Below are 26,820 nucleotides of genomic sequence, written 5' to 3' on the forward strand. Positions count from 1 at the left end.
TAACCCAACTAGGCATGCATCTAAAGGGAGGAAACTCAGCATTTGGTGCAGTCCATGGGTGCTAGACTTTTGGCAGTCGTCAAGTCTTTAAAACAATCCTTGTGTTTAACATTATGTTCATTTGTCCAATTTTTGTTGAACATCTAGTTATTGCTGCACCTTGGCGAAACCCTTTCAATGGAAGCGGAAAATCTGCACTTCAATCATATAGTTCTGTAAAAAGTGTTAATAAAATATTATAACACATAATAGAACGAGACAAAAATATAATCGCCTGCTCTTTCCGGTGTCATCTAAAACACTATCAGATGTGTTTGGCACCTGAAATGTTACCTCACAGTTTTTTGAAAAATACACACAAATTGTAATTAAAAAAATTGTATTATTTTGTGGTGCTTATGGAGAAGGACGCATAGATGCATGCACAATCTATATGCCCCCCACATTTCCTCCCACTCACACGCTCCTACTCCAACCCTCATTAGCTTTACGCCTTCATCTCTTGTAGCTGATATGTGCTCATCATTCTCGTGCTCTGGAGCATGCTGGCTGGTCTGTGTGGGAGCTGTGAAAGGAGTCTCAGCAGTACTGCCACTCCTGCCAGGCCTGTCTTCAACTGGCTACAGCAGCGTCTGTATTCAGATGCTAATTCACATTCCCAAGGGCATTCTGTAACCAGGTCAGCCTTGCTTGGAATATTTATAGAGGTCTACCGCTACTGAAGTTTGCTGCTTGTTCCTGGGGGAGCAAAGGAGGTAGACCCTCTTTATGCTTAGTTCACCATTTCTCAAGAAAGTGTGGATATGAAAAATGCAGATAAAGGGAATGGAGGGCCTCTCCTGCTGTTGTTTAAAGTGTTATCTTCCAATTCAAAATATTGATTGACTTTGTGTTGTTGCTGGGGGAAAAAATGGATCTAAAGTGAAAACTTGTTCTTCACAGGTAATGTACACTCCCAACTTTGAGATGCTGCAGTTTTCAGATTAAACACTTAAAGTGTCAATAGGTAACTCCCCACACACGCATCCACCCCATGCAGCCATTTGTTTTAAAATGCTCTCTTGTATCAAGCTTACTGACCTAGTAAAAACAATGCCAAGTGTTTATCTCCTTTGAACCCTTTTTAGTTGCTGTGCACTATCCATACAAGGTTCAGCTTTACTTTTCTTCTTTACTTTCTTTTTCTTTGCATCCTCAGACAATACACCTCATATTTTTCATTTATATTTTTCAGTTTCATAATTATTGCCAATGTTTGCCATTGAGTTTGAATTTACTAAAAGCTACTGGAAAATCAATAATGGTTTCCTTTACATGTTTTATTTGTTTGTTTATTTTGAATGGCTTTCTTTTCTGGTTAAAAATCATACCCTATATCCTTTCATACTTTTTATACTTGTAGTTTTTACCCTCTACTTGCCCCAGCGTTGTTCTCTATTAGTATAAGTTGCGACAATAGTTGCTGCAATGTCACAAACAAAACTTTGCTTATATACAGTATATAGGGGCTGATAGCCCATCTTTGCTGATCTTGGTTCACTTCTTCAGAAATTTCTTTTCTATGATATTGTGAATAAGTGAATGAATTCACTGACATTAGCCTGCCACAGCCTCAAAGACGTAGTCATAGTTAGAACAAAAGGGAGAGGAACAGTGACCGCTAATATTGCTTATATAATATAGCTGTTGCTTTTATTCCATATTGGTCATGTGATATATTTTGAGTGATCAGAAGCACAAGCTCTGAATAGATTGGTTGCACAGGCACTTAAGACATTCATATGTCACTTTGAAATATATTTCACCAGAGTCATTAGGCCAGAACCTCCCACTGGATGCCTTTTTTTTCTTCTATCATGTTTTGTCACTGATTTATTTTCCATAAAGTAATTTCTGAGGTTATTAAACATGGAGCTTTTACTTGACAGCTGATAATATGACTTTTTTTTTTCACTTTACTGCATCTGTGTGTGTCCCACCAACCTGAGTGGATTGCCAAATACAACCAGAGTTTTGCTGCCATCTAGCTTGTTTTAGGCTACGTACACACTAATGCATTTTCATTTGGAAACGCATTGTTTTCTCTCCGTTTTGGCCTCCGTCCACACTGAGACGGCACTTTTGCTGATGGAGAACACAGCGTTTTGAAAATGCTCTCGAAAACGCATACATTTGGAAACGGTGCTTTCGCGTTGCAGTGTGGACAGCAAAAACGCAGACTTTCTAAAACGATGACGCATGTTAGTCATATGATGCAGTCATGTGACCAAATAAACTAAGATAGTGGAGGGCATTATACAGCAGTTGTTTTGTTTGCTCTGAATTTTGACAGCCCTATTAAAGATTAATATCAGTCTGTACATACTCCAGATAGCTTTTCTTCACTTAACTCTCACTTACTTTTGCATCTTTGTACTTTTGTGTTGCTCACAGCAACAACTCCACCTCATTGTTAGTCCATTTAAAAAACTCAACATTTTGCCACGACGTTTCAAAAAGCCGGAAAGTAAATAAACAGCAGACTAAATTAGGCAGGTCGAATCTTCTTGCATTTCACGCATGCGCAGTACTGGAACGTAAGCGTTTTTCGCTGTTTCAATGTGGACACACAACTCTGAAAACGACTGAAAATGCTAGTGTGGACGCGGAGTGGACGCGCAGTTTTCAAATCTATCCGGGCTAGTGTGGACGTAGCTTTAGTTTTCCATCTAACTTTATTTTAACTCTAACTATATTTGTTTTTTCTTCAACACTGTAGTTCAATTACAACAAGCCCCCTTTGATAATTTTGTCTAGCGTACGTTAAATTTAGTCTGTCACGTCTTCACAAGCTTCAGTGAATCCACACAGTAAGTACTGTAGGTCCTTGTCACAGCAGCCATTGTGTAAAAAGGAAAACACGGGGATGATATTTAAAATTAATTATGGCCCCATTCTCTTTAGTGTGTAAACCTTTCAGTTTTGGCACCGTACACTAAACGGTAAGGGGTTAGTTCAAGTATAAGTAGAGTTGCACTTCTAACTATTGGAAAGAATGGTCTGTTAATATACATTTAAGGCAAGTTGCTGGAAGTCATTATTTATTTTTCAGTGCTTATTGCTAACCTTGGGTATCTGAGGCTGATAATAATAAATACACAGTGAAAGATGTAATCAAATCCTACAATAACCTGTGCACACTGCAAGTACTACTCTGGAGCCTGGACTGCAGCTACAACAGGCCCACAGTTTAGGGATGACTTACTGGAACTGGAGGAGCTGGACTGTTTGTCTTGTTTTGCCACCAAATGGAAATATGGGCAATTTTAAGCAATCTGAGCAATTCAGTCTAGCCAGTGCAAACATGCATTTGTCACTATAAAAGTTTGTACTGCAGTAGAGCATTAAGACTTGTCATAGTCATTATAAATTAGGAGTTCTTTAGCGTACATAAATGATTTTTATTTAAATGTTTATAGTTCATAAGTATATGAAATTGAGAAAAGTAGGAACATAGGATTGGTAGGCTTCTTTATATAAATACGTAGAACTGCTACAACTGGTTGGCAGTGAAGGGAGGAGTAAAATATAGTAAGATATTGTGGTCAGCAGTATTGAATGCTGCACTGAGGTCTAACAGGAATAGTGCAGGGATGAGTCCACTGTCAGAGCCCATAGGAAGGTCATTAGTAATGAGCCCTGTTTCTATACTGTGATTAATTCTGAATCCTGACTGAATTTCTTTGAACAAACCCTTCCTTTGCATATGATGAGTTAGCTGTTTCACAGCTACTCTTTCAAATTATTTTTAAATAAAAAGAAAGTTGGTGATTGGTCTATAATTAGCTAAGACAGCTGGGTGAAGTAAAGGCTTTTAAAGAAATGTATTAATTACAACCATCTTAAAAGCCTGTGGTACATAGCCTGATAATATTTAACATTTAATTTTGAATCCCTAGTCTAGTAAAAATGAGACCTAGGAGACACATCAATTATTTGGAGGACGTGATTACTGAAGGTAACTGAGGAAGATCAATAGTATTGAAAGTTGTCTGTGAAGGTTCTCAGTCATCCAGGTCATTGTAGTCTAAGGAGCTTGGAAAGAAAAGAGTCTGGACTTCTTTAAGTCGCTTGAAGATGTTTCACCTCTCATCCGAGAAGCTTCTTCAGTTCTAAGGGTCAAATGGTGAAGAGTCCCAGATGTAAACCCTGTGGGACAAAGGACCCCCTGATGATCCTCTACCTAATCACATGAGCCAAGATGTGAAAACGGGTGTGGCTCACAATCAGCCAGGGTTTCGGGTGAGCTCATTGTGAAACCTGGCCCCACCCTACCATGTGATTTCCTGAGGTCAGATGGCCCAGGGTGTGAGTGGACGTTAAGGCATCTGGGAAGATATCTCAAAACTGGATTGTAGGTGGCAGACAGTTGGTGTCGCAAACCACCGCCTCTGTTCAAAGATGGTCGCTCACTTGCAGTAAATTGTGTTCTGGTCTGTTGCAGGCTATTAAAAACAAAACCTCAGTTCGTACACAAGTAAAATGTGAATCTCTAAAGCATTAGATGTTATTATTGAACCCAAAATCAGGGTTGAAGTCAGCAGTAAGATGATTGTAAATGATATAGGCTATATGGATCTATTGAAACCAAAAATGTTCCCTGACATCAATATACAACCGTTTAAGAACACTGATAAGCTGTCGATGAAGGAAATATAGCCAAACATACATACTCTGGGAGTAAAGCATGGTACTGTATATTGGAAATGCAATATGATATGGCCACAGATGTTATCTAAGTAATGCTAATGTCAGACTTATTCAATATACCTTGCTGCAAAACTAGTTAAAGCTTTCAGACTTCAGCTTTTCGGAACACATTAAACGACCATATACATTGGGGATTTGTTCATTTCCAATTTCAGTCTTCCTAACACTCATATGTGAATCTTCAGTGTAAGGAGAAGGGTTATGAGAAACTGTCACGGGATCAGCTCTACATTCCTAGCTTAATTTCCTGTATCGGTCATGAGCTGCTTGAAAATGTCCTTTTGCTCTCATACACTCAGATGATGGTAAACTCATTGTGATGTAAGGTGAAAAAAAATCAGTAAAAATGCGCAAACACACTAGTTTCTTTATGCTTAAACCTATACTTGGTGTCCACAGTAGAACAAGCGTTCTTGGATGTGTAGGGGCTTTGATCAGTCCTGGTAATACTGAAAGCTATGTGAAGCTTTTCTGCTTCAGAACCCTGATCTATGTACGGTGTGACCATGTGTGTCAGGACCATAATGCTGGATTTATTGCTGCTGTTTGCCCACATCACACACACAGATAGGCATGCACACACACACACACACACACACACGCGCGCTGAGCTTTCCTACCAATCAGTTACGTTTTTGTTCCACAGATTTAAGGCACCTATGAATTGAGGTTTATATCTGCAGCCTATAGCCTATCTTTGTGCTGTGGCTTTATCTAGAGCAGCTACAGACTTGAAGGTGGAGGAGATGGCTCTATCTCGTATAGCTGTGCACAAAGTAGTTTAGTTGGTCGCTGTCCATGGTACCCACTGACTGCTGAGCTCCTCTTTGTGTGTAGAGTAACAAAACAAAATCAACCTTTTCAAGAATTTATACAATGTTGCGTAACATTTTTAACGCTTTGAAACGCTTCCATGGCAGTCACTTATCTTAAAACATTAACTATAACTATAAAATAATTGTGATAAAGTCAACCACTTCATTTTCAATAAATGTGTAGGATTAAAATCATAATCAAAATCAAAATCATAGAAACAAAATCAAGTCGTTATCTTATTTTTTACCTTTAATTCTCTCTCTATTAGTGATGCACCAACAAGAAAACAAGAAAACCAACAGTAGGTTTATTGTTTTAAACAAGCTGGCAATTTGATCTTTCTCTTGTGAACAGCTGCTTTCTATTTGTTCACATAAGATCATGTTTACGCTGCCATTTATCACCTATGGATCAATAGCACAGTAATTACACCTCTCCGGTCTGACTTATGTAAAGGGCTTGCCCTCTTGTAGTTTGTCTCTAAAATCGCAACACGATATCAACTGCTTACATAATGTCCCATGTCTTCCTAACTCAGGTAATGTTATAGATCACAGCCATTTTTCTTTCAAACTGCGTTTATTTACTCTGTGTCCAAGAAATAATCTTCATCTATTAGCCCTTAGCTAGGAACCCTCTTTTTTATGCTGGTTCTACTGTCTTTTTCTGTTCTTAGCAATTCTCTTTAAAGTGTTAACTCTCTCTTCATTTTGACATAAATTGTTTGGCAAAACAGAATTGTGTAATCTGTCAGTAATAATAGATCAATGTCCTAAATAAGTGTTTACTATTCTAGTGAGTTGATCCTTTCTAAAACTTCATGTTCTTGTCATTTTCTTCTTTCAGACACCAGTGCTTTGGATACTCAGGTTTTAAGCCACTGTTTATCATCAGATAATTGGACACTTGTGATTACTGTGCATGTGCATGTGTGTTTTTGTGAATGTCGAGTTTATAATGTGTGTGTATGATCAAAGTGATATTTGTAGGTGTGATAGATAATTGCCGCATGTGCCCATATGTTGGTTTTCCCTTTATTCCTTTTTTTTTTTTTAGAAAATTATACATGTTTCAAATTTCACATTTGGTCAGTGAGAAGGGAGCATTACACAATAGGCAAATGTGGCCTAAAGCGCAGAGAGCGGCAAAACTCACAAACTACACTGATGTGGAATTATTTTGTCTTTTGCCTGTGGTGCTTTCCTCTCTTCTCCCTGTGCGGTATTATTCTGCTCCTATCATTTATCTTGTCCTGAATTGCCCTCCTATTGTACCTATTTTCCCACGTTCTTGTTATTATAGTGTTTATTTCTTGTATCTAAATTGTCTCCCATTTTCCTTGTGCGTGTTTGAGTGCTTTCTTCTTTGTAGTTCTTGTTTTACACTATGTGTTTCTTCTCTCTGAAGCCTCGCAGTCTTTTGGATCCCAAAGTGCTCGGCTTGCAGACCGGGGGGTGAGTGGTAGCTCACGTACTGATCTGATTGGTTCACAATTACTCAAATTGGAGCTGCTGTGCTGTTTGTACCCTCATACTCACTCACCTGTAGCTGAAAGGCTACAGGCATGCTGCTTTGCTGGCATACAGCCCCAATTAAACTACCACGCTTGCTATTTGGTCAAATACCATAGGGGGATAATGCAGCCATTAAAAGGCAAACATGCCACTCAATGAATCCTGAATGAAATCTATAGGAATATTCAACAACACCAAAGATGGTGATACAAGCGCAACTTCCAGTGGAAACAACATTATGTAGTATCAAAGCCTTTTTAAACATGTTTTTTAAATTAGATTTGACTCCTCAGTCCATACATGCATTTTTTTTTCATTGTGACCATGAAAATGAATTTTCATTTAGATAAACCTACAGGCCTGTCAGGATTGCTAGAAGGAGGATGACTTCACACTATTTATATATGTCACGTATTTGATTAACTTCCTGTTAAGTAATGCGAGTGTCCATGCAAGCGTATGAACCCAACTGTTTAGATATATGTGATAAACTGTCAAACGTAGCCTCAGTTTACCCCACTGCATATCATGACAGTGTAGACAATGCAGTGTAACAGCAGGATACACCAAGCATTAAGAGAGGGGAAGCTCAGGTCTCCTGGATGAGGAAAAGGACTGTGCAGTTTGTCATGCTGTGTATCTTCAGGGTCAAATCACTGATGTCGTCGAGAGGGCTGACAGAGAAGCTTGAGGAGCTTTATCTGTATGGAGGCATTGGGGCCTCGATGTTAGGTTGAGGTCATTGTGGAGTCTTTGAGTGACAGTTGAGGTGATGCCACTGAGAGCCTCGTGGGATTGGAGTAAGACATGTGGGGAAGTAGTGAGCACAAGGGAATTGAAAAATAGAGAGAGCCAGATAACTGGAGCTGAAGTGTTTAAACATGCCACAAATTGATATTAAAGTTCATGTTTTTTGAGGTGCAGAGAAAATTTGCATAATTTTTTTTTCTGCACTGGGCCCTCAAAATTTGAGTTTTATTGAGTACAAGTTGAGTTTCAGACTCAACATGTATTAATTGTATATAATAGAAATAATAACAAGTATAATATGTGTCAGTAATAGCCATCACCCATGGTATGTCTTGGAAAAAAATAGATAACATGGAAGAAATGGAGGTTATGGGTACAGCAGGGGGTTAGAGGGATTATTTCTATTACTAGTGTTTGTTCACAACAAGCAAAGTGGAAGGGGGTAAGACAGGTTCAGAAGGAGGCATGATCCATGGGGTTTGACAGTTGTGTAAATCAAGGCCCCCCTTTCCCTGTAGTAATGTCTCCCACAGCATGGCATTATTATGATATTAATACACCTTAAATCTGTCTGCTTCTCCAGGGCTGGCAGTATTCTTTATGGTATTGACAGCATGCCAGATTTACGTCGCAAGAGGACAGTGCCTCTTGTCCGAGACCTGGTGAGTCATCTGCCTCAACAAGGTTATGTGTGATTTATGTCAAATCTATCTAAGTGACCCCATGTTTTAACACGGTAGTGGAATCATTCTCAGTGTAAGTATGAGCAGGGGGTCCCCTGTAGTAGACAAAAATACTGTTACAGTGTTTCAAAGTGGCACTGTTTGTTTCTCATCATTGTCCTGTACTATCCTGTATATAACAACCTCCAAGAATTAAAATCTGACTGTGTCAGGTTTGCATTTTAAGTTCTTATAGCTTATGATTGTTGTAATTAAAAATGAGCCGACTATACAGACATTTTATTCGAAATAAATTTAGGTGTCACCTAGACATTCACTGTGGCAAAATTAAGCCAATAAAAAGGTGATGGGTAATAAAAGCAAACACCTAAATCTCTGGCTATTCTGTTAGAGCAGTGCCTTGTGGGTATTTAAAATCTAACCTTAGCCATAACGCTGTCGCTTAATTAATTAGCCTTGAGAGAGTGTTTAAGACATTGCATCACTATGATGCTCCGCCATTTGCTTTTATTGCAACATAATGTGTCATAAGATATCCCGCAGAGCGGCATGTTGCAAACAAGTCCACTTTAGCACTGTGCCACATGGTTAGTCTGTCTGAAAGACAACAGTCTGTTGTGATGCCAGTAGTATTCATGTGTGTCTATAATTGTTTGTCCACTATGTACTGCACACTATGTCTGTCTTGTATGTGTTTTTGTGTCCTCTTCATGTTTTTTAGCCAAAGCCAAACAAATATTAACACAAATCAGATCTTTAAACAAACTGCTTGGTATACTCGTTAAGTCGAATGCCCTTCCTTGATTGGTTTTATTTTAAAATATTACAAAATGAGTTTTGTGTAAATGATAATGCAATTTGATGTCATGCACATAGATGCTGATGAATGTTTATATCACGGTGAACAACATGAGTTGATGCTGTATTTGTCCATATCTCTCATGAAATTAATAACCAACAATGTCTTGGTAAGTATGGGTTGTCGTTTTTTAAATTTTCTTCTGAATTTTGGTGTATATTTGCCATTCCTACAAAGACCCATAACAGCTATGGGTAATATTTTTCAGTGAGTTGTCAGATTTCAGCCTCGCCGATGTTCGCCATTTTTCTTGCTTTTTCTGTTGCTCGGCAGGCGTTGAAAAATTGTATTTAACTTGAAATGTTGACAACTCAGCCCAAAAATATATCCGAGAGACTTCATTGACTTCTGATTTAACTGTGTGAGGCTTTTAAATCATGTAAAAGTGACACTGAGCAAGCCTTTTACACATGGGATGAAGTCAGTAGTCAGCAAACTAATTGGTCCCCTTTCATTGCCTCTCCTTTGTCGATGTCCCCCATTTGCTGTGCGATTGCTTCAGGGCAGCAACAGCGTTTGATTGGAACGGACAGCAAAGTTCCCCCACATTATGGCGGGATGCAAAAAAAAAACAAAAAACCCAACAACAACATCAAAAGTTGAAGATTGATTCACAAAGCACTGAATGCTATATTGTAGCTGAATAGACAACATCTGGTCACAGGGTCCTCTTGTATTGCCCGCAGCAACCTCACCAGTGCTGGTGCATGTTGATAAACTTACATCAACACTCACGGTTCATGTAGAGGTCACGTTCCTTCCTACATTCTCCATGGCTTCCATGGATCTTTACCATAGCTGGGCTGTGCAGACAAGAGGGTCGTGGTAAAGACTGATCCAATATTGTCAGCTGTCCATGTCTGCATTCCTCTGTTATGTAATTTTCCTCAGTATGGGATAAATGTTTATCAGTCTCTGCTCACCCAAACTCAGTGGATATTACTATGACAGCTAATTTAAGTAAATGTGTGTATTAGTGTGAATGTATGTGTGTTACATGTCAGTGTTTGTGAGAGTGCCTTGTGTGGGTGTCTATTGGTTTTTGTTCACATAAGTTTGTGACTGTCTGGGCAGATGTGTGCGTGCGCGTGCCTGAGTGTGAGTCGGTGTTGTGCAGTACAGCTGGCTTCACTCATACATGAGTGAGTGTGTGTGTGTATGTGTGTGCCATGTGTTTCTCTGTTTGTGTCAAACTAATGTGCAGAGCAGACAGCAGAAAATATGATCAAAGCTTCATCCAACAGAAAACTGAATATAAATGTCAAGCATGACTGCAGTTTAGTTACTTCTAGTGCATGAATGGATAAAGAATCATGCAACCGCTGTTTAATCTCTCTTGATAAATAGTTGAATCTTTCTAGAGCTCTGTGCCCTAAGCAGCAGTCCTGCATGGCAGTTGAAGCACCTATGCTCTCACTGTGGATTAGAAATTCAATTCCTCTGCTGTTTATGCTTTCAGTGTTCCCCCTCCTACTCTTCGTCTAATTCAGTTTCTCTCATTTTTTCTTTCATTCTTTATTCATGATCTCTTGGATATTACAGGCTTTGGTAAGCTTGCTTTCTTTTCCCCCTGTGCTAAAGTAATATTCTCTGTTTAAAAAAATGTTTTCAAATGTTCAATTAAACTACTAAAGTAAATCTGCGTGTGGTAGTCAATCTGTTCTACATTTAATTAAATATTTCTACTCCTTAACACATAGTTTAAAGCTGTGTCTAAATCCCCCCAAAATACAGCATAAAAGTCCGGATAGGTAAAATGGGTTGGTGAATTCATCTCTTTTTTTATTGTCCTCTTCTTCCATCAGACCCTAACTGCTCGAAAGGCAGGCATCTCGTTCGCTCTGGTGAACAGGTCCACCCTGAATAACGAGGAACTGGTGAGTACATGGAAGTCATTATGTGGTTATTGCGATGTGTGGCTATTATGTACTATTAATGGAACATGGAAGGCTTTACAGGGACAAAGGGTGCTAGATCCACCTTATGACTATTTTGGGGGGGCTGTATTTCGAAAGTCTGGTACTGAAATGCTTAGAAACTTTTAGAGCTGTGCTGTGTGCTGCAGCCATTGTACTTCAGGGTGCTGGGTCATGTTGGCAGGAACACGGAGTTCCAAAATGTGAGGATTACATTACTAGGCCACTTTACTTCTTACATGTAGATATAGCATACTGTGATCTGTCTGCGTGCTGGTCTGTCTGTCTACAAATAGACAGCTTTAGTTTAAAGAATTGGTCTTTGTGACCAGCTACTATGTGGCCAAGTTCAGAAATTAAGCAGTGGTCCTACTATTTTATTTTGACTATTAATAATGAGCACTGCATATTGAGGATGACTGAGATCTAAAGAAAGGGCAAAATGTCTCAGTTGATGGTGTGAGACACTTTTGTGACCTCTAAAGCTCTCTCTGCATTAATGGATTGCAATTCTTCCCTCCCAGAGGGAAGACAGCGTAACAGGAGGCAAACAGCAGGAGAAAGCAGCTTCTCAGCAAGACAAACAAGCAGACAATTTCACATCCGTTGATGTGCAACAAGGGGATGCCTAAGCCTAAAAGATTACTGGATTCAAATGCGCTCTGTATACATATTGCTCAAAGATTTAATCTTTTCAAAAGGTCCTAAATGCAGCTCTCAGTTCGTGCACACTGATTGTGCACATGCTTGTGTCACTCATAAGTTTCACACGCTTGACTTGTTCCTCTTGGTCCACATGGCCAGTTTCCCCATGGTGACAGGGGTCTTGATTGCTTACTAATAACCATGGATCGTTTTAAAGGAGCTTTAGGGATGAACAACTCATGACCTAGATGAAGGAGAAATGATGTGAATGATGCAACATCCTAATTGGTGTACAGAGAGCTGATTCTTGAATAACTTTGTGCTGTGGTGTGAAGACTTTAGGGGTTCGAAGAGCTGTATGCTGATTAGGAGCAAACTGGTCTTAATATTGGTCAGGGGGAGCTGACTTCTGAGCAGAGCTGTAGATTGTGTGGTCTTAGAAAGTAGGACGAGCAGATGTCAGAGTTTCATCTGCTGCATTAAGTCCAGGAGAGTGCTTCCCTGTGAAAACTCTGAGAGCACTCAGTAAACAACCATATGCTATTTAAGTGAGGAGAATGGACTAGTAAAGGAAGGGTGAGAAATTGACAGGAATTAAGAGAGAATGAGAGAAGATCAGGGCAAAAAGGGATTTGTCATTTTGACCCTGGGGCTGTGATGTCACTGCGCAGGCAGCCGTGGTGAACAAACTGCCTTCCCTGGAGAAATGTTTCACTCTACTCATAGTGCTTACTTCTTCCATCCTCTCATTGTTTCTCTGGACTACGCCTTCCAGTTGTTGTTTTTTTTAATACAATGCAATTTATTGTGACTCATTTTATTTTAAGAACATATAGACTTCCCTATCTCCCTATGCTGTCTCTTTCTGTGTCGTGTTTCCCATGCATCTGCTTTTTAGAGCAGAAAGAAACATTACGTGTGGGCCAGCTAACTGCCTGCGTGTCCGCTCAATGTTCTGAGCTGCATGTGATCGCAGCACTCAAGCCTTTTAACGGTGACTGTCAACATAAAGTGAGGCCATGCTTACCTGCTGAGACAAGGCAGGGACTTTTACAAAGGAGGAAGGAAGCTACGATCTGACACGTTTCAAAGAGTACCTGGAAATGAGATGTGATGTGTTGCTTAAGTCAGTTCAGATATAATCCGGGAGGTCGTTAGCAGCAAAATATGCTCTATTGATTTTAAAATGCTTGCTTGTGATTTTGATCCAAATGATTTTATGCAGTTTTTCAAATCTAGCCCGACATAAACTTCAAAATGCTTGCAATTGTCTAAAATGTATTTGTGCTTAAAAAAATAAAAAGCCTTGTCTGAGGGGAGACAATAGACTGGTTAGTGCAAGAGATTAGCGATGTAGAAGGCTGAAACAGCATGAGCAGGATGGCTGTGTCAATGAAGTGGTTGACAAGGACAATAGGTGGTGAAATTGAAAAGGAGGGGTGAAAGGAGGAGCTGAGATTAGATTCCTCTCTGTCATGTTGCTCTCAGGCACAGACACAGGCTGCCAATCAATCCAGTAGTGTCTTGCACAAAATCACCAGGGTTACCTCACAGTTTAACACTTGGGACTCACACATGCAACACTCTGCTCACATCTGCTGCACTGTGTGATGTGTGGCAGAGGAAGGAACAGAGAGTGATAGTGGAACCAGTAATAAAATATTACTTGTGTAATGGCCAAAGAAACAGACAAACTGAGTTTTGCACATTTTCACTGCGACTCAAAGCATTTGCTCTGTGGTTAAATTAGAAAAATAAATCAATTATTTGCCAGCTAAGTGGGTTCACTGAGAAAAACCGTTAGTGAGATGTCTCTGAAAGAAATTTTGATTCACTCATATCCTGCGGGCTCTGCCAGTATTAGGCAGTTCAGTATTAAATTTAGCGAAGAGCAGCCTTCTGGGTGTGGCCATAGTGGAGGCTGTGCGTAGGTCGTGGATAAATCTCAGACATCTGCTTCATCTCATCATCCTCAGATTAAAAGGGAAATCTCTCTGTCTCCAACTATGTTTCATTAGAGGTCCTCCAGGGTTCAGCAGCCTCTGTGTTGTATCAGCAAAGTTTCACAATGTTAGATAGCCGTGTTGTCCTGTCATCTGGTGTCATTTAATCATCTCAGCAAGTGTGTGTGTGTGTGTGTGTGTGTGTTTCCGGCTGAATGTGTGTCAGCAGGCAGTGCAGCAGTCTCGGTAAAGTGCAGAGCTACCATTCAGGTGTTAAAGCACATTGTCAACACACTGGAGGCTGACAGCAGTGGGAGGGGTGGAGAAGAAGGGGTGAGGAGTGGAGCGCAGTAGAGGTGGTGAACAAGTACCTCTTGAAGATTTATTTAACTGCAATACATCTCATACTCTTTCTCTCTCTCTCGTTCCCTCTCTTTCTCTGTCTCTCTCTCTCTCCCTCTCAATCTGGATAATGCTCACTTTTAAGAACCTTATTTACAGCGTTCATTGATTCTGCCTTCAAAAATTGGCAAGGCCTTGCTAGTTTTCTAGTCCTTGTGCATAGCAAGGCTGCTGCAGTAAAGCATTCGATTTGAAGAGGCTTCTGTTACACACCAATCAGTCCAGGCAGGTGTCTTGTAGAATTTAGTATTTGGTTTAGAAACACTTTAGCCAGGAAAAAACTCAATGGAAACAAGGCCTGTGGGCTAAGGATGCTGTTAATTTAAGCTTAATGAGATCTAAGACTGATTTATTATAGCTGACAAAGGGAAGGAACTTTGTCCAAGAAAAAAGAAACAAAAAAATTGCTGCAGTACCAAATGAGAGTGCTTTTTAGTCAAGTTATGTAATTGCCAAGATTAACGCAGACACGTGTTGTAAATTTCACCCAGCCTTGAATGCACCTTAGTTTACTCAGACGTTTTTCTAATTTCAGACAGTTGCGTTCCCACAGCAGTTGCAAAAGTATTACTCTTCCTTTAGTACTGATCTAAAGTTGTAGGGAACACCTGAAAAGCAATTTGAGTACAAACTTGTTTTTATTAACTTTTGAAGTTGTTATGAAATCTCATTTTCTCAGGCCTATAGTGCCACGAGAGTTTAACAACAGCAGCAGCATCTCTTTCGATCCACTCAGCCCCCGCATCTTTTCCGTCATTGTCTTTATACCTTTATTATTTCTCATATTTTTAAAAATTCCCCTTCTTTCTTTCTTTTGTTCTTTCTTTCAGAAACTACATGTCTTCAAGAAAACCTTGCAGGCACTGATCTACCCAATTTCATCCACAACACCCCATAATTTCGAGGTGTGGACAGCAACTGCACCCACCTACTGCCATGAGTGTGAGGGTCTGCTGTGGGGCATCGCCCGGCAGGGGATGCGCTGCTCTGAGTGTGGGGTTAAATGCCATGAGAAGTGCCAGGACCTGCTCAATGCAGATTGTTTACAAAGTAAGGAAGTACCTTCATTTATATACTGACACTAAGCTGCTTTATATTTTACATTCAATAATTCATTAATGCAACATATCTTGGCATTTTTAGTATGCTTGCTCATGGGTGTTTGTTGATTTATCATTCATAATTAACATGATTCAAATGTTTTTGGCTAATAAACAAGGAGTAGATTAATTACTACAGTGTGCAGCAGCCGGAAACATATTTCTTCTGAAAATATGGTCAGTGCACACATTATTTTTGGTGTAATTATTTTCTCTCCCCAGTTTTCTAAATATCACCAGTAAGCTGAAAGCCTAAAGTATTAGTGAATGGTGTTAAAATGGTTTGTTAAATGCATGTTACATATGTCCTTGTACTCATAGCTACATGGCACATTTACAGTGCTCTGTCAGTCACTGGCACTCATTACGATCTCCAGTCAGGTTTTTCAATCAGCCACGGCCCTGTTGTGACCGTGTAGACTAATTTGAACAATGCGACATGGAAGCTCCAGGATGATCCGCACGGCAATCCTCACTCACTCTAAGTGGATTAGCGACACCCTGCCTGTTACAAAACTCAATGTTTTATAACACGTTCATACTAGCATAACAGTGTTTTATAGTTCAAACCGTGATTCATCTTTATCACATTCATCTGCACATGAATGCGCTGCTGATATGCAGTGTGATACTGGGATCAGATATAGAAAATTAACCGGTACAACTTCCTCTTTTGTCCTGCAGACACATAAAAATAATACACACACACGTGCACACGCACGCACACACACTCCATCATTATTACATAAATTACTGATTTGGCTTTGCCATAAATGCTCAGAATCAAACGTGCAAACTTTACTCTTCATGCACACTTAGAGGTGCTGATTTTAGAGAAGATGCTAATGGCTCAGTCACACTAGAGTAAAAATAGGACAGCAGCGTCTTTGCAACTAGAGAAAAACTGATGGTTGCCCAGCAATTGCATTGAGTTTTTTCATATTCAGCAATTGATTGCAAGTTGCTGTGCGACCAGCTATCAATCACTTTTGCAGTGTGATTGCGCAAGTTGTCTTGTGGGAGGTAGCCTGTCTCCCAACAAGTGGGCTCAGACTGAATGTAAATAATTGCAGTCTAATTTCTAAACACTGATATATTGCCAACACATTGCAATCAATCTGAGCCAATGAATGAAACTCGTCCGTGACATGGGTCTTTGCAGTAAGGGATTTGGCTCAACTTTGTGGCTGTAGATGGCAAAAAAATTGCAATTTTTGCTCATTTACTGCAGTTAATTGCCATCTTATCATAAGCAGATAGCATATAATTGCTAACTTGACCCAATTCAATTGCAAACTGAGGGCAGACCGACTGTATCGTATTACCATTCTAACATTTTGACGTACCAAAACGGCTTTGCAGATGGCGACCGACTGCCCATGCCACAGACTCCAACCATTGTTTTCCGTAGTGTGACTGTAGCAAGCCTAGTGCTCAATATTTATACAAAGAGTATGCAAACTACTTCATTTTTTTTTTTTAGGGGCAGTGGAGAAGAGCTCCAAGCATGGGGCAGAAGATAAAACCCAGAATATCATCATGGCTATGAAGGAACGCATGAAGATAAGGGAGAAGAACTGCCCTGAAGTATTTGAAGTGATCCAGGAGATGTTCCATGTCTCCAAAGAGGACTTCAGCAGCCATCTGAAAACAGCCAAGCAGGCTGTGTTGGAAGGGACCTCTAAGTGGTCAGCCAAAATCAGCATAACAGGTTAGCCCAATTTCTCATTATACCAGAAAGTTCATCGTCCACGAAAATGTCAAAAATGGGTCATAGCATACCAGCAATGATATGGATTTTTTTTTTATTTCCCTCTCATTTACACATTAGTCATCAGTTAGCAGATGACTGATAATTGCTTCTCAGTCAGTAATATCTGCTATGAGTGACCCTTGACCCAAAAAGCAATTCAAAAAAACTGTCAGAGGCCTTGTTAAATGACAAGCAATGTTTTATTAACGAGTTTCATCTCATTAATAATCTCTCTGACACCAGACCACAAGCAGAAACACATATTTATTCATCTGCAGAGAAATTGTAGATGAATAAATGTGTGAGAAAGAGAAAGAAATTGATCTAGTAGTTTGAGGAGAGATAATTTGCTTTTAATACCATGAGAGTTATTACTGGAGATAATATAATAAATAATTTTTCCGGTCATCTTCTAGATGACTGTGAAAGAATTCTTGCAATCATCCACTGTCTAATTGATTTGTGTAACACGGAAGGAAGCTATGTATTTTTGATAATGCTTGATTTTTGTATCTAGTGCTAATAAAAACAAGAAAAAGTTATCAGGTTTGCCATGATGCTTCCCAAATGTTAAATGATGGCGCATTAAGTACAAAGCATCAGAGATGTTGTAATAAAGAGGCTATAATGACTTATTATTACAGTTGAACAGTAATTTCTGCAACTGAAAGAGAGCTTTATGTCTTTTTCACGACCATGGTAATCGCTTTTACAGCTATACTGACACAACTTTGCAGAATATACTTTGAAAATGAGACCCCCAAAAGCAGCACCTCAAGCTTTCTCAGATATGCCAGTCAAAAACGTCTTGCCTCGGAGTGCCATTTGACAGCATTTTACTACATATTCAGATGAAAAACATTTATTCTGCTGAGGTGGTGGGGTAAGGTGTAGGGGATGGAGGATCGGATGTCAGACGGAACAGTTTCTCCCTTTTGGTGCCCTAAATGCAAACGTAATATGATCTAGTTATATTTTTTCTTACCTAACTTCCTGTTTTTTGTTTCTTTTGTTAAACAAAACCAACCAGCTGAACTAAACATTTTTTTTGTTCATATTTAATTATGGGTGTCTTTGCCTCTGATTGTAAAACCTCAGCTGTGTTCTGTTGTTTATATGGTCTGTCCTGCAACACGCACACACATAAAAAAATAAAATCAATAAAGCCATAGGCATGAAATATAAAGATCTGCTGTTAAAATATTTATCTTCTCTGAAGGTAGTTCTAGATGACCATGTTATGGTTTATATCGTTTTGCAGAGTGAATCTGGGACATGCATCTAATTTCTGGGATTAAACATTTCTCCCATGTATGTTAACTGGCTTCTGAAAGAAGGTCAGAAAGTTATATTTGTAATGTGGCCGCGGACAGCGATCCATCTCTGAGGCCACTGTGCCAGGTCCAGCTCATTTATTGCCCATCTTGCATTTCTCACAGTGTCAATACAGCAGAGAGAAATAGCAACAGAGAAGGTGAGGTGACAAATGGAGATGTAGGGAAAAACAGGCAGAGGACTGGGAGAGCAGAAAAGGAGAAAAAATAAGAGTGAAAGAGACGTGACAAAGACCCATGGTTACCTCAGTTGATTTTCTGGGGGAATTATTGAATACTCCATTTTAGAATGTAGGCAATATGTTTTTATTTATTTACTCTATCAGTCTTTAGATAAAAACAGACTGGGATTAACTGTGCAGCACAGACAGTGAGCATGGGGTGTTCTGTGTTTGTTGAATGCGCACAGTAAATTTGAACCTTTGTCACCCATAAACTAATTTTACATTTGAAAGTCTGAAGCACCCTCTTTCAAACAAGTTATCCTTCTTTATCTATATTTTTTATATTATTTCATAGCAATGTTGTTTTGAGATGATGTTTCTTATGAAGCAGATATGCAACCAGGCTCCTCTGTTCAGTATCGGTTCCTCATACTAAAAACACAGCATTTTATGCTACAGTGTTAGTCAAGCATGCAGCATGGGAATCTTATTTCTCTATTGAAGAGCTTCACAACAATTAATTGGTTTCAGAGATCATCAAATTCTCATGAAATGTAACAATTCTCAGAGAAATTGCTCATGTTTACTGTTAAACAGGAGTGTGCATAAAAAACAGAAATGCAGACTAGGTTTAAATTAGTTTTTGTGTATACTTGAGAAAATTTAAACCCAGACAGCCGCATGGGATTTACAGACAGGATTCAATAGAATTTCAGTTTTATAAACAGATTTTGTTGTGGGATAAAATTCTGCAAAACACCTAATTTGCCTCTGGTTTATTCTGTTTAACAGAGGGAAGTAGCAAGAAATAAAAAGCTGGCTTTCACAGACAGAGCTAAGATATTAGAAGTGTTCAGATGAGGGTAGTGACACTCTTTTATGGCAATCTTTCATCAGAGGGATTTGCGGTCCATTTGTTATTGTTTGTGAAATATACAGAAGTAACACGGCGAGTGGTGAATTTAAAACGCTGCTTATGATGTAAAAATGTTTTATAGCAGCAGCATGTCATGTCTGGGATTGAATTCTTATATAAAAAGGTGTGAGGGCAGTGGGTTTACTTGCCATTGGGTAATTTTAACAAATGCTTTATCTTAAGCATACATGTGACCCTTTAAGCATATGTCAGTTTCTCAGACCTCTCCTTTACTACAAGATGCCCTGAATTCTGAGTACCCCCAAAGCAAGCATGCAGGCTGTGACTCCCCAAACCTCTCTATCCTGCCTACCAGCTCATGTCAGCATTGAGCTGAAGGATATATATGTACCCTGAATTATTTAGACTGTCACTTATGCATATTTAATGCTGCAGTGTCCTTTTTCCCTTTCATGGCACGGTGAAATACTACTGTCTCTCCTCTGCACCTTCCTCTGTGTGTGGAAGTAAGATTCAGAATCAATGAGTTTTCTCTGAAACCCAGCAGTGGGCATAAACACAGAGGTGGAAACCTCATATAGCCTAGATGTAGGAAGGGATAATCCATAGACAACACATACAAAAAACAATGAATAATGGTTGTTGTCAAGGAGCCAGAGAGCTGCTTTGTTGCATTGGCTATTGCAAGCTGAGTGTGGCAAAACAAGCAATTTCTTTAGTTGGGATGTGAGAAACGTGCAGCTTCTCGGGCACACTCTGAAGCAGGTTCTCAGCGCCTAAAAGAATGACATATTAAATATGCTTAATTTGAGTGATAACTTAAAAAATTGTTTTAGAAACACACCATGCTAAATACAATGCTGCTTTAGAGGGCATATTGAAGCAGTGCTATTTATGCCAGAGAAGTCAAACATTCAAAACGATGTCATATTTACAGCTTGTAGTACTTAAATGACCCAGCACTGATTTCCAGTTATCTCCTGTCTCCAGTTATGAGTGCGCAGGGTTTACAGGCCAAGGATAAAACGGGCTCCAGCGACCCTTATGTAACCGTCCAGGTGGGCAAGACCAAACGCAGGACGAAGACCATCTTTGGAAACCTCAATCCAGTCTGGGATGAGAAGTTTAACTTGTGAGTTCTCTCGATAAATTTGACCTCTGCCTGACCAGATAATCCTCGGTGAGATTAAGAATGATCTGTTCAAGGGAAGTCTTAAGACATCTTAACAAGGCAAATAACACAGGTCATAACCCTGCTGATTCAACAATGAAACGAATTAAAGCTTTACTGCTTTAGTTGCATGCGATTATCATTTTTCTCCATTTCACTTATAGTCTAGAATATAGTCTATTCTCTTAGGTCTGCTAGCTAGCTGGCTTGACAAAATACAAAGCCCAAGCAGAAAAAATGAGTGGTGGTTTAACCTTTTTGTTAAGGCAGGTTCCCATCATAGCCCATGAAAGATGGCATTAGAACCATCACTTGAAGTAAACTCTTATTCTGTCCAAAATCAACTGATAGCATATCATGTCCATTAGATCCTGAAACGGATAAGAAGTTAAGAAAATTGATGGAAATTAGATCTTTACCTTTTAAACTTGAATCATTTAAATACAATAATCAAGAAGTGCTTTCCCAGTAGGTCTGACATTATTCCATAATGATAGATGGAGGATGTGGATGTCAAAGTAAAAGGCATTTTGTTGTTATAAGTGTAGTCTTATTGCATCGCTTTGGTCACCTCTCTTCCTTTCAGTTTACTTTATATTCCGAATTATGTCCACGCAAAAACATATAGCTGTTAAAATATATCACTAATCTAAAACCAAGTAAATTGTAATGAAAAGTTAAACCAGCTTTCAGGAAAATATTTTGAACCTAAACTTTATTCCCAAATCGATAGTTTAGAAAATACAAACACCTGGCTCTTTTATAAACCCTGTGGGATGCTTGCCGTCTTTACCTTAATTAACTATCTTTCATTTAGATGAGTACCAGACTTGAAAAAAACTAAAGTATAAAAAGGAAAGTGGATTTCTTCCACTTAGTAGCTGCAAATCTTAAACATAGGATATGACATTAGTTTTTCACTAGTGCTGTGCAGATACAAGGCTTCCCACGATTATTGCAGTGAAAAGTAATAATAGTAAGTGCACCCCAAACTGATTTGTAAATACTCATTATGCAGTTAATAATCAGATAATTAGATATTTAGCCTTTCTCGATGTCTCTGTTAAAACTAATAGAAAAACTACATGCACATATAATTTGACCCAAGTTTGGCCCCAGTCCACAAAGCTTCAGCAAAGCAGTGCATATTTATTTCTTTTCCTTTTTTCTTTTCAGTTTAGCTTTAATAATCCTCTGTTTGTAGATAGGGTACTGTTAAAGGATCACAGAGGGTTTTTCATGTTGACTTAGAGCATGGCATTTTTCATTTCTACTAACACTAAATTTTCCGGTGTTTTTTTTTTTTTTTGCAGTCTTTGCCTGTAATACTCATTTGTTCCTCTTTTCATGTAAAATTAAGTGTTTTTTTCTAATGATTCTGTTTTGGACTGCTTAGTGGTCATGATATTAAATATACTTATAATAATCATAATAACTTCTTAGCATATGGTTGTACTTGTGTCCTTTGGAGATTTTCGGAATGTTTGTGTGTTTTAAGCTAGTCACAAACAAAATTCCACACCTGTGATGAGACTCCAGTTGTGGCTGTAATAAAGGTCTTTCCCATTACTACAGGGATGTAGATTAATAGAGCGATACATTACTGTGTACTTGGCAGAGAGCAAAGTCCCAGACTAGTGCGGCGGCAGCAGCCAGTGCTTTCCCCAGAAAGGGATTAGCTAAAAAAAAAAAAATCCCCAAAAACTGCAGAACTGTTTTCTCTCTGGCCGTCACATCCAAGATGTCATTAGAACAAAATGGAATCTCTCAGTTTGAATTCCAGAGAACAGATTGACCCCAGAAGTGCTTTGGTCAACGATGTTCTGTTTAGCAGCGTCATTATTGTGAAGCATCTGTCAGCTGCACATATGCAAGGATGCAATGGATATTTTACAGTGGAACTTATAACTCACAAAGAAATAATCAGTGCTATGATGCTTAACAGTGATCCTGGTGAAATGTTCAGCTTTATTCTGATAAATTTAGTAGGTAGTAGGGGAAAAGTAAAACTAGAGATACAGAATAAAGGTCATGCAGTGACTTGAGGTAAATCTTCCTGCCTGGCAGAGAGACGTTCTCCAAAAGTATGGACATGATAGGCATTTACACTCATTGAAACACAGCAAAAAAATTATTTAATTAAAAAAAACCCCTAATATTCTTAGGCAAGAATTGTTCTCCATATGCCATGTAGGAAAGGCTCGCAAGTATGTGTGTATTAGAGCTTATATTTATGCTTCAATTGTACATTTGACTGCCATTCCGCTCTGCTGAATACCCCAACCTGATGAGCTGTCACTAAATATGCCTTTGCTACTATTGGTGTTTATGTTACTGTGATTTTTTTTTTTGCTTGACTTGACATAATCAACCTCTAACTTCCAGTGAATGTCATAACGCTACCGACCGCATCAAGGTGCGTGTGTGGGATGAGGACGATGACATCAAATCACGGGTGAAGCAACATTTCAAGCGCGAGTCAGATGATTTCCTGGGCCAGACCATCATCGAGGTTCGCACTCTCAGTGGGGAGATGGATGTATGGTACAATCTAGGTACGTTACCATTGTGTGAAAATGTGATGACATCAATTACTTTTTCTGATGTACAACATGAATACAATGCCCAGGTTTTGACTTTTATTCATTTATCAAAGTGTTAGACTTTCAAATGGTAATATTGCCCCAACACAATAGCCCATACCAAAAAACCCCAACTAAATAACTAAAAAATTAAAATAAAGGATGCACATACAGTGGGGCAAAAAAGTATTTAGTCAGCCACCGATTGTGCAAGTTCCCCCACTTAAAATGATGACAGAGGTCAGTAATTTGCACCAGAGGTACACTTCAACTGTGAGAGACAGAATGTGAAAAAAAATCCATGAATCCACATGGTAGGATTTGTAAAGAATTTATTCGTAAATCAGGGTGGAAAATAAGTATTTGGTCACCTCAAACAAGGAAAATCTCTGGCTCTCACAGACCTGTAACGTCTTCTGTAAGAAGCTTTTCTGTCCCCCACTCGTTACCTGTATGAATGGCACCTGTTTGAACTCATCATCTGTATAAAAGACACCTGTCCACAGCCTCAAACAGTCAGACTCCAAACGCCGCCATGGCCAAGACCAAAGAGCTTTCGGAGGACACCAGGAAAAGTATTGTAGACCTGCACCAGACTGGGAAGAGTGAATCTACAATAGGCAAGCAGCTTGGTGTGAAAAAATCAACTGTGGGAGCAATCATCAGAAAATGGAAGACATACAAGACCACTGATAATCTCCCTCGATCTGGGGCTCCACGCAAGATCTCATCCCGTGGGGTCAAAATGATCATGAGAACGGTGAGCAAAGATCCCAGAACTACACGGGGGGACCTGGTGAATGACCTGCAGAGAGCTGGGACCAAAGTAACAAAGGTCACCATCAGTAACACACTACAACGGCAGGGAATCAAATCCCGCAGTGCCAGACGTGTTCCGCTGCTGAAGCCAGTGCATGTCCAGGCCCGTCGGAAGTTTGCCAGAGAGCACATGGATGATACAGCAGAGGATTGGGAGAATGTCATGTGGTCAGATGAAACCAAAGTAGAACTTTTTGGTATAAACTCAACTCGTCGTGTTTGGAGGACGAAGAATACTGAGTTGCATCCCAAGAACACCATACCTACTGTGAAGCATGGGGGTGGAAACATCATGCTATGGGGCTGTTTTTCTGCCAAGGGGACAGGACGACTGATCCGTGTTAAGGACAGAATGAATGGGGCCATGTATCGTGAGATTTTGAGCCAAAACCTCCTTCCATCAGTGAGAACTTTGAAGATGAAACGAGGCTGGGTCTTCCAACATGACAATGATCCAAAACACACCGCCTGGGCAACAAAGGAGTGGCTCCGTAAGAAGCATTTGAAAGTCCTGGAGTGGCCTAGCCAGTCTCCAGACCTCAACCCCATAGAAAATCTGTGGCGGAAGTTGAAAGTCCGTGTTGCTCGGCGACAGCTCCAAAACATCACTGCTCTCGAGAAGATCTGCATGGAGGAATGGGCCAAAATACCAGCTACTGTGTGTGCAAACCTGGTAAAGACCTATAGTAAACGTTTGACCTCTGTTATTGCCAACAAAGGTTATGTTACAAAGTATTGAGTTGTATTTTTGTTATTGACCAAATACTTATTTTCCACCCTGATTTACGAATAAATTCTTTACAAATCCTACCATGTGGATTCATGGATTTTTTTTTCACATTCTGTCTCTCACAGTTGAAGTGTACCTCTGGTGCAAATTACTGACCTCTGTCATCATTTTAGGTGGGGGAACTTGCACAATCGGTGGCTGACTAAATACTTTTTTGCCCCACTGTACATACCGTTGCTGCTTCCAAGTCACTTTGCAACCTCTGGCCCAGCTTCTCCTTATAATGCAGTGTTGGGCTTGTTTGTTTGACGCTTGCTCCGTTCTGTATGTTAGTAGGGAAAGCGGTTTCTTGCTGCTGTCCCAGCCTCAGGCTTTTTTTGTATACACGTAGACGAGCAAGGAGGTATGCCCTTTCTGCCTCAGGCTTTCGATGTGTGCATGTTGAAGGGCAGCGAGGTCTCAGAACAGAGCCATGTGCAGAATATAAACTACTACAGATGGAATAATAATTTTCTTTGACTAATGTGATCCTGACTGAAATTGGGTTTTGGATTAAGATGGGTGGCGGGGTAGGTTTGAGGGGTATGGATGTAGAGTCGTTACCAAAATATATGTAAATATATATATATATATATATTGCTTCCCAGGCAATCATTATTATGATTATTGCACATTTTGCAAAGTTCACACAGTATGACAGCAATGCAGCCTCATTTAACCGCTTGATGTCTTCCCCCTTCGCTTTCCTGTTACATTGCAGCTGCTTTAGGAGCTGATGCTGATAACTGCTTTTGAGATATAATGTGGTTTAGCTGTGGCCACCATTACTGTCCATGCGCTATCTTTCACTGTATCTGCTCTCATATATCACTGGTTTCACAATGTTGCATGAGGTTGAATGGCAGCATAATGGAAGATCGCACTTTTGCTGAGGTATTACGACTGGCGGGTGTTGTCTTTGTTTGCCTCTCGAGCTAAACGGAAGCAATTTGTGGTAATAGTGACCCCTTCCCACTGCTGCTGCTCTATGCCTTTTTAAATGTCCACAATGAATGTTTAAACAGGCCTTTGCTGGAGTGGGTGTCCACCCCTCCAGCTGCTCTCCTCTCTAAGCCTCTTCAGATCCTCTTCAATCTGGTCCTTTGCGTTTGTGTCTGTCCCTTTGTGATGTTATTATTTTTTACATGTCTCTCTCTTGAGCAACTGACTGCAGAGGAAAATTTCACTGCTTTGATACAGAACAGTTGAACTGTATATGAGAGCACAGAGGGGCGCCAGTTAAATGTCTGTAAAGAACCCCCACAGCGTCATTAGCTACCAGACAAGTCAATGTCTAATCCAGACCTTCCCAGAGCCATGGCAGGGGGGTGCGGGATGAAAAGGAAAAGATGAAAGATGAAAAGGGGGAAAAAAACAAAACGCTTGGACACTGCTAGCACGGGCGCCTACAGAAACACAAAGCAGGAGATGAAGCATCGCTGAATATGTTTCCAAACCAACTTCATTCTAAGCCAAAGATTAGAAAATATGATGAAGCATATCTTCCCTTTGGTTTCACTTGCACAAGTGCCAAGGTTGGTCTCCCCTGCAGAATTGGTTTTCCCTTTGTCGGGAGCAGCGCTGGGCTGTTTAAATCACGGACAAACAGTATCCCACATTCTTGATTTTTAGTTCACAAACACTTCTTGTAATGACTAACTACTCCTGACATTTTGGAGATATACATACTATACTATACTTTATACAGTAAAGTTACAGTGAGATACAAATAATATCAGGCTGATCCTGTCACGATTTGTCCCCCGGTTCAAATCACGGACAAACAGTATCCTACAGCTGTTTATGTTTTTAAACCTATTTTCCACAGAGAGGCATTTTTTGAAAAATGTATTGATAGCAATGTTGAATATTATTACACAGGGAAAAAAACAACTACACGTAAAATAATCACATCGTGACGCCTCTGTCTTTGTAAATGGAGGGACAGTAACTGTGTGTGTATGTAAGCGTGTA

At 39.7% G+C, this 26,820-nt stretch overlaps 1 protein-coding gene across 3 annotated transcripts in view; it reads left to right on the top strand.

Moving 5' to 3' along the window:
• unc13c (unc-13 homolog C (C. elegans)) overlaps positions 1-26,820 on the top strand; it is a 114,889-nt gene that overhangs the window by 20,360 nt on the left and 67,709 nt on the right. The window contains exons 3-11 of one of the 3 annotated variants that reach the window (XM_005748893.1): positions 6,412-6,434; positions 6,973-7,019; positions 8,413-8,491; positions 10,914-10,919; positions 11,177-11,248; positions 15,108-15,327; positions 16,861-17,088; positions 20,496-20,637; positions 23,062-23,231. In XM_005748893.1, coding sequence (XP_005748950.1) covers positions 6,412-6,434; positions 6,973-7,019; positions 8,413-8,491; positions 10,914-10,919; positions 11,177-11,248; positions 15,108-15,327; positions 16,861-17,088; positions 20,496-20,637; positions 23,062-23,231 — 987 coding nt within the window. The remainder of the gene's footprint in view (positions 1-6,411; positions 6,435-6,972; positions 7,020-8,412; positions 8,492-10,913; positions 10,920-11,176; positions 11,249-15,107; positions 15,328-16,860; positions 17,089-20,495; positions 20,638-23,061; positions 23,232-26,820) is intronic. The other 2 variants (XM_005748894.1, XM_005748895.1) reach the window with 2 other exon arrangements.

The sequence above is a fragment of the Pundamilia nyererei genome, unplaced genomic scaffold, assembly GCF_000239375.1.
Source record: "Pundamilia nyererei isolate P.nyererei 1_Seehausen unplaced genomic scaffold, PunNye1.0 scaffold00233, whole genome shotgun sequence".
NCBI classification, from domain to species: domain Eukaryota; kingdom Metazoa; phylum Chordata; class Actinopteri; order Cichliformes; family Cichlidae; genus Pundamilia; species Pundamilia nyererei.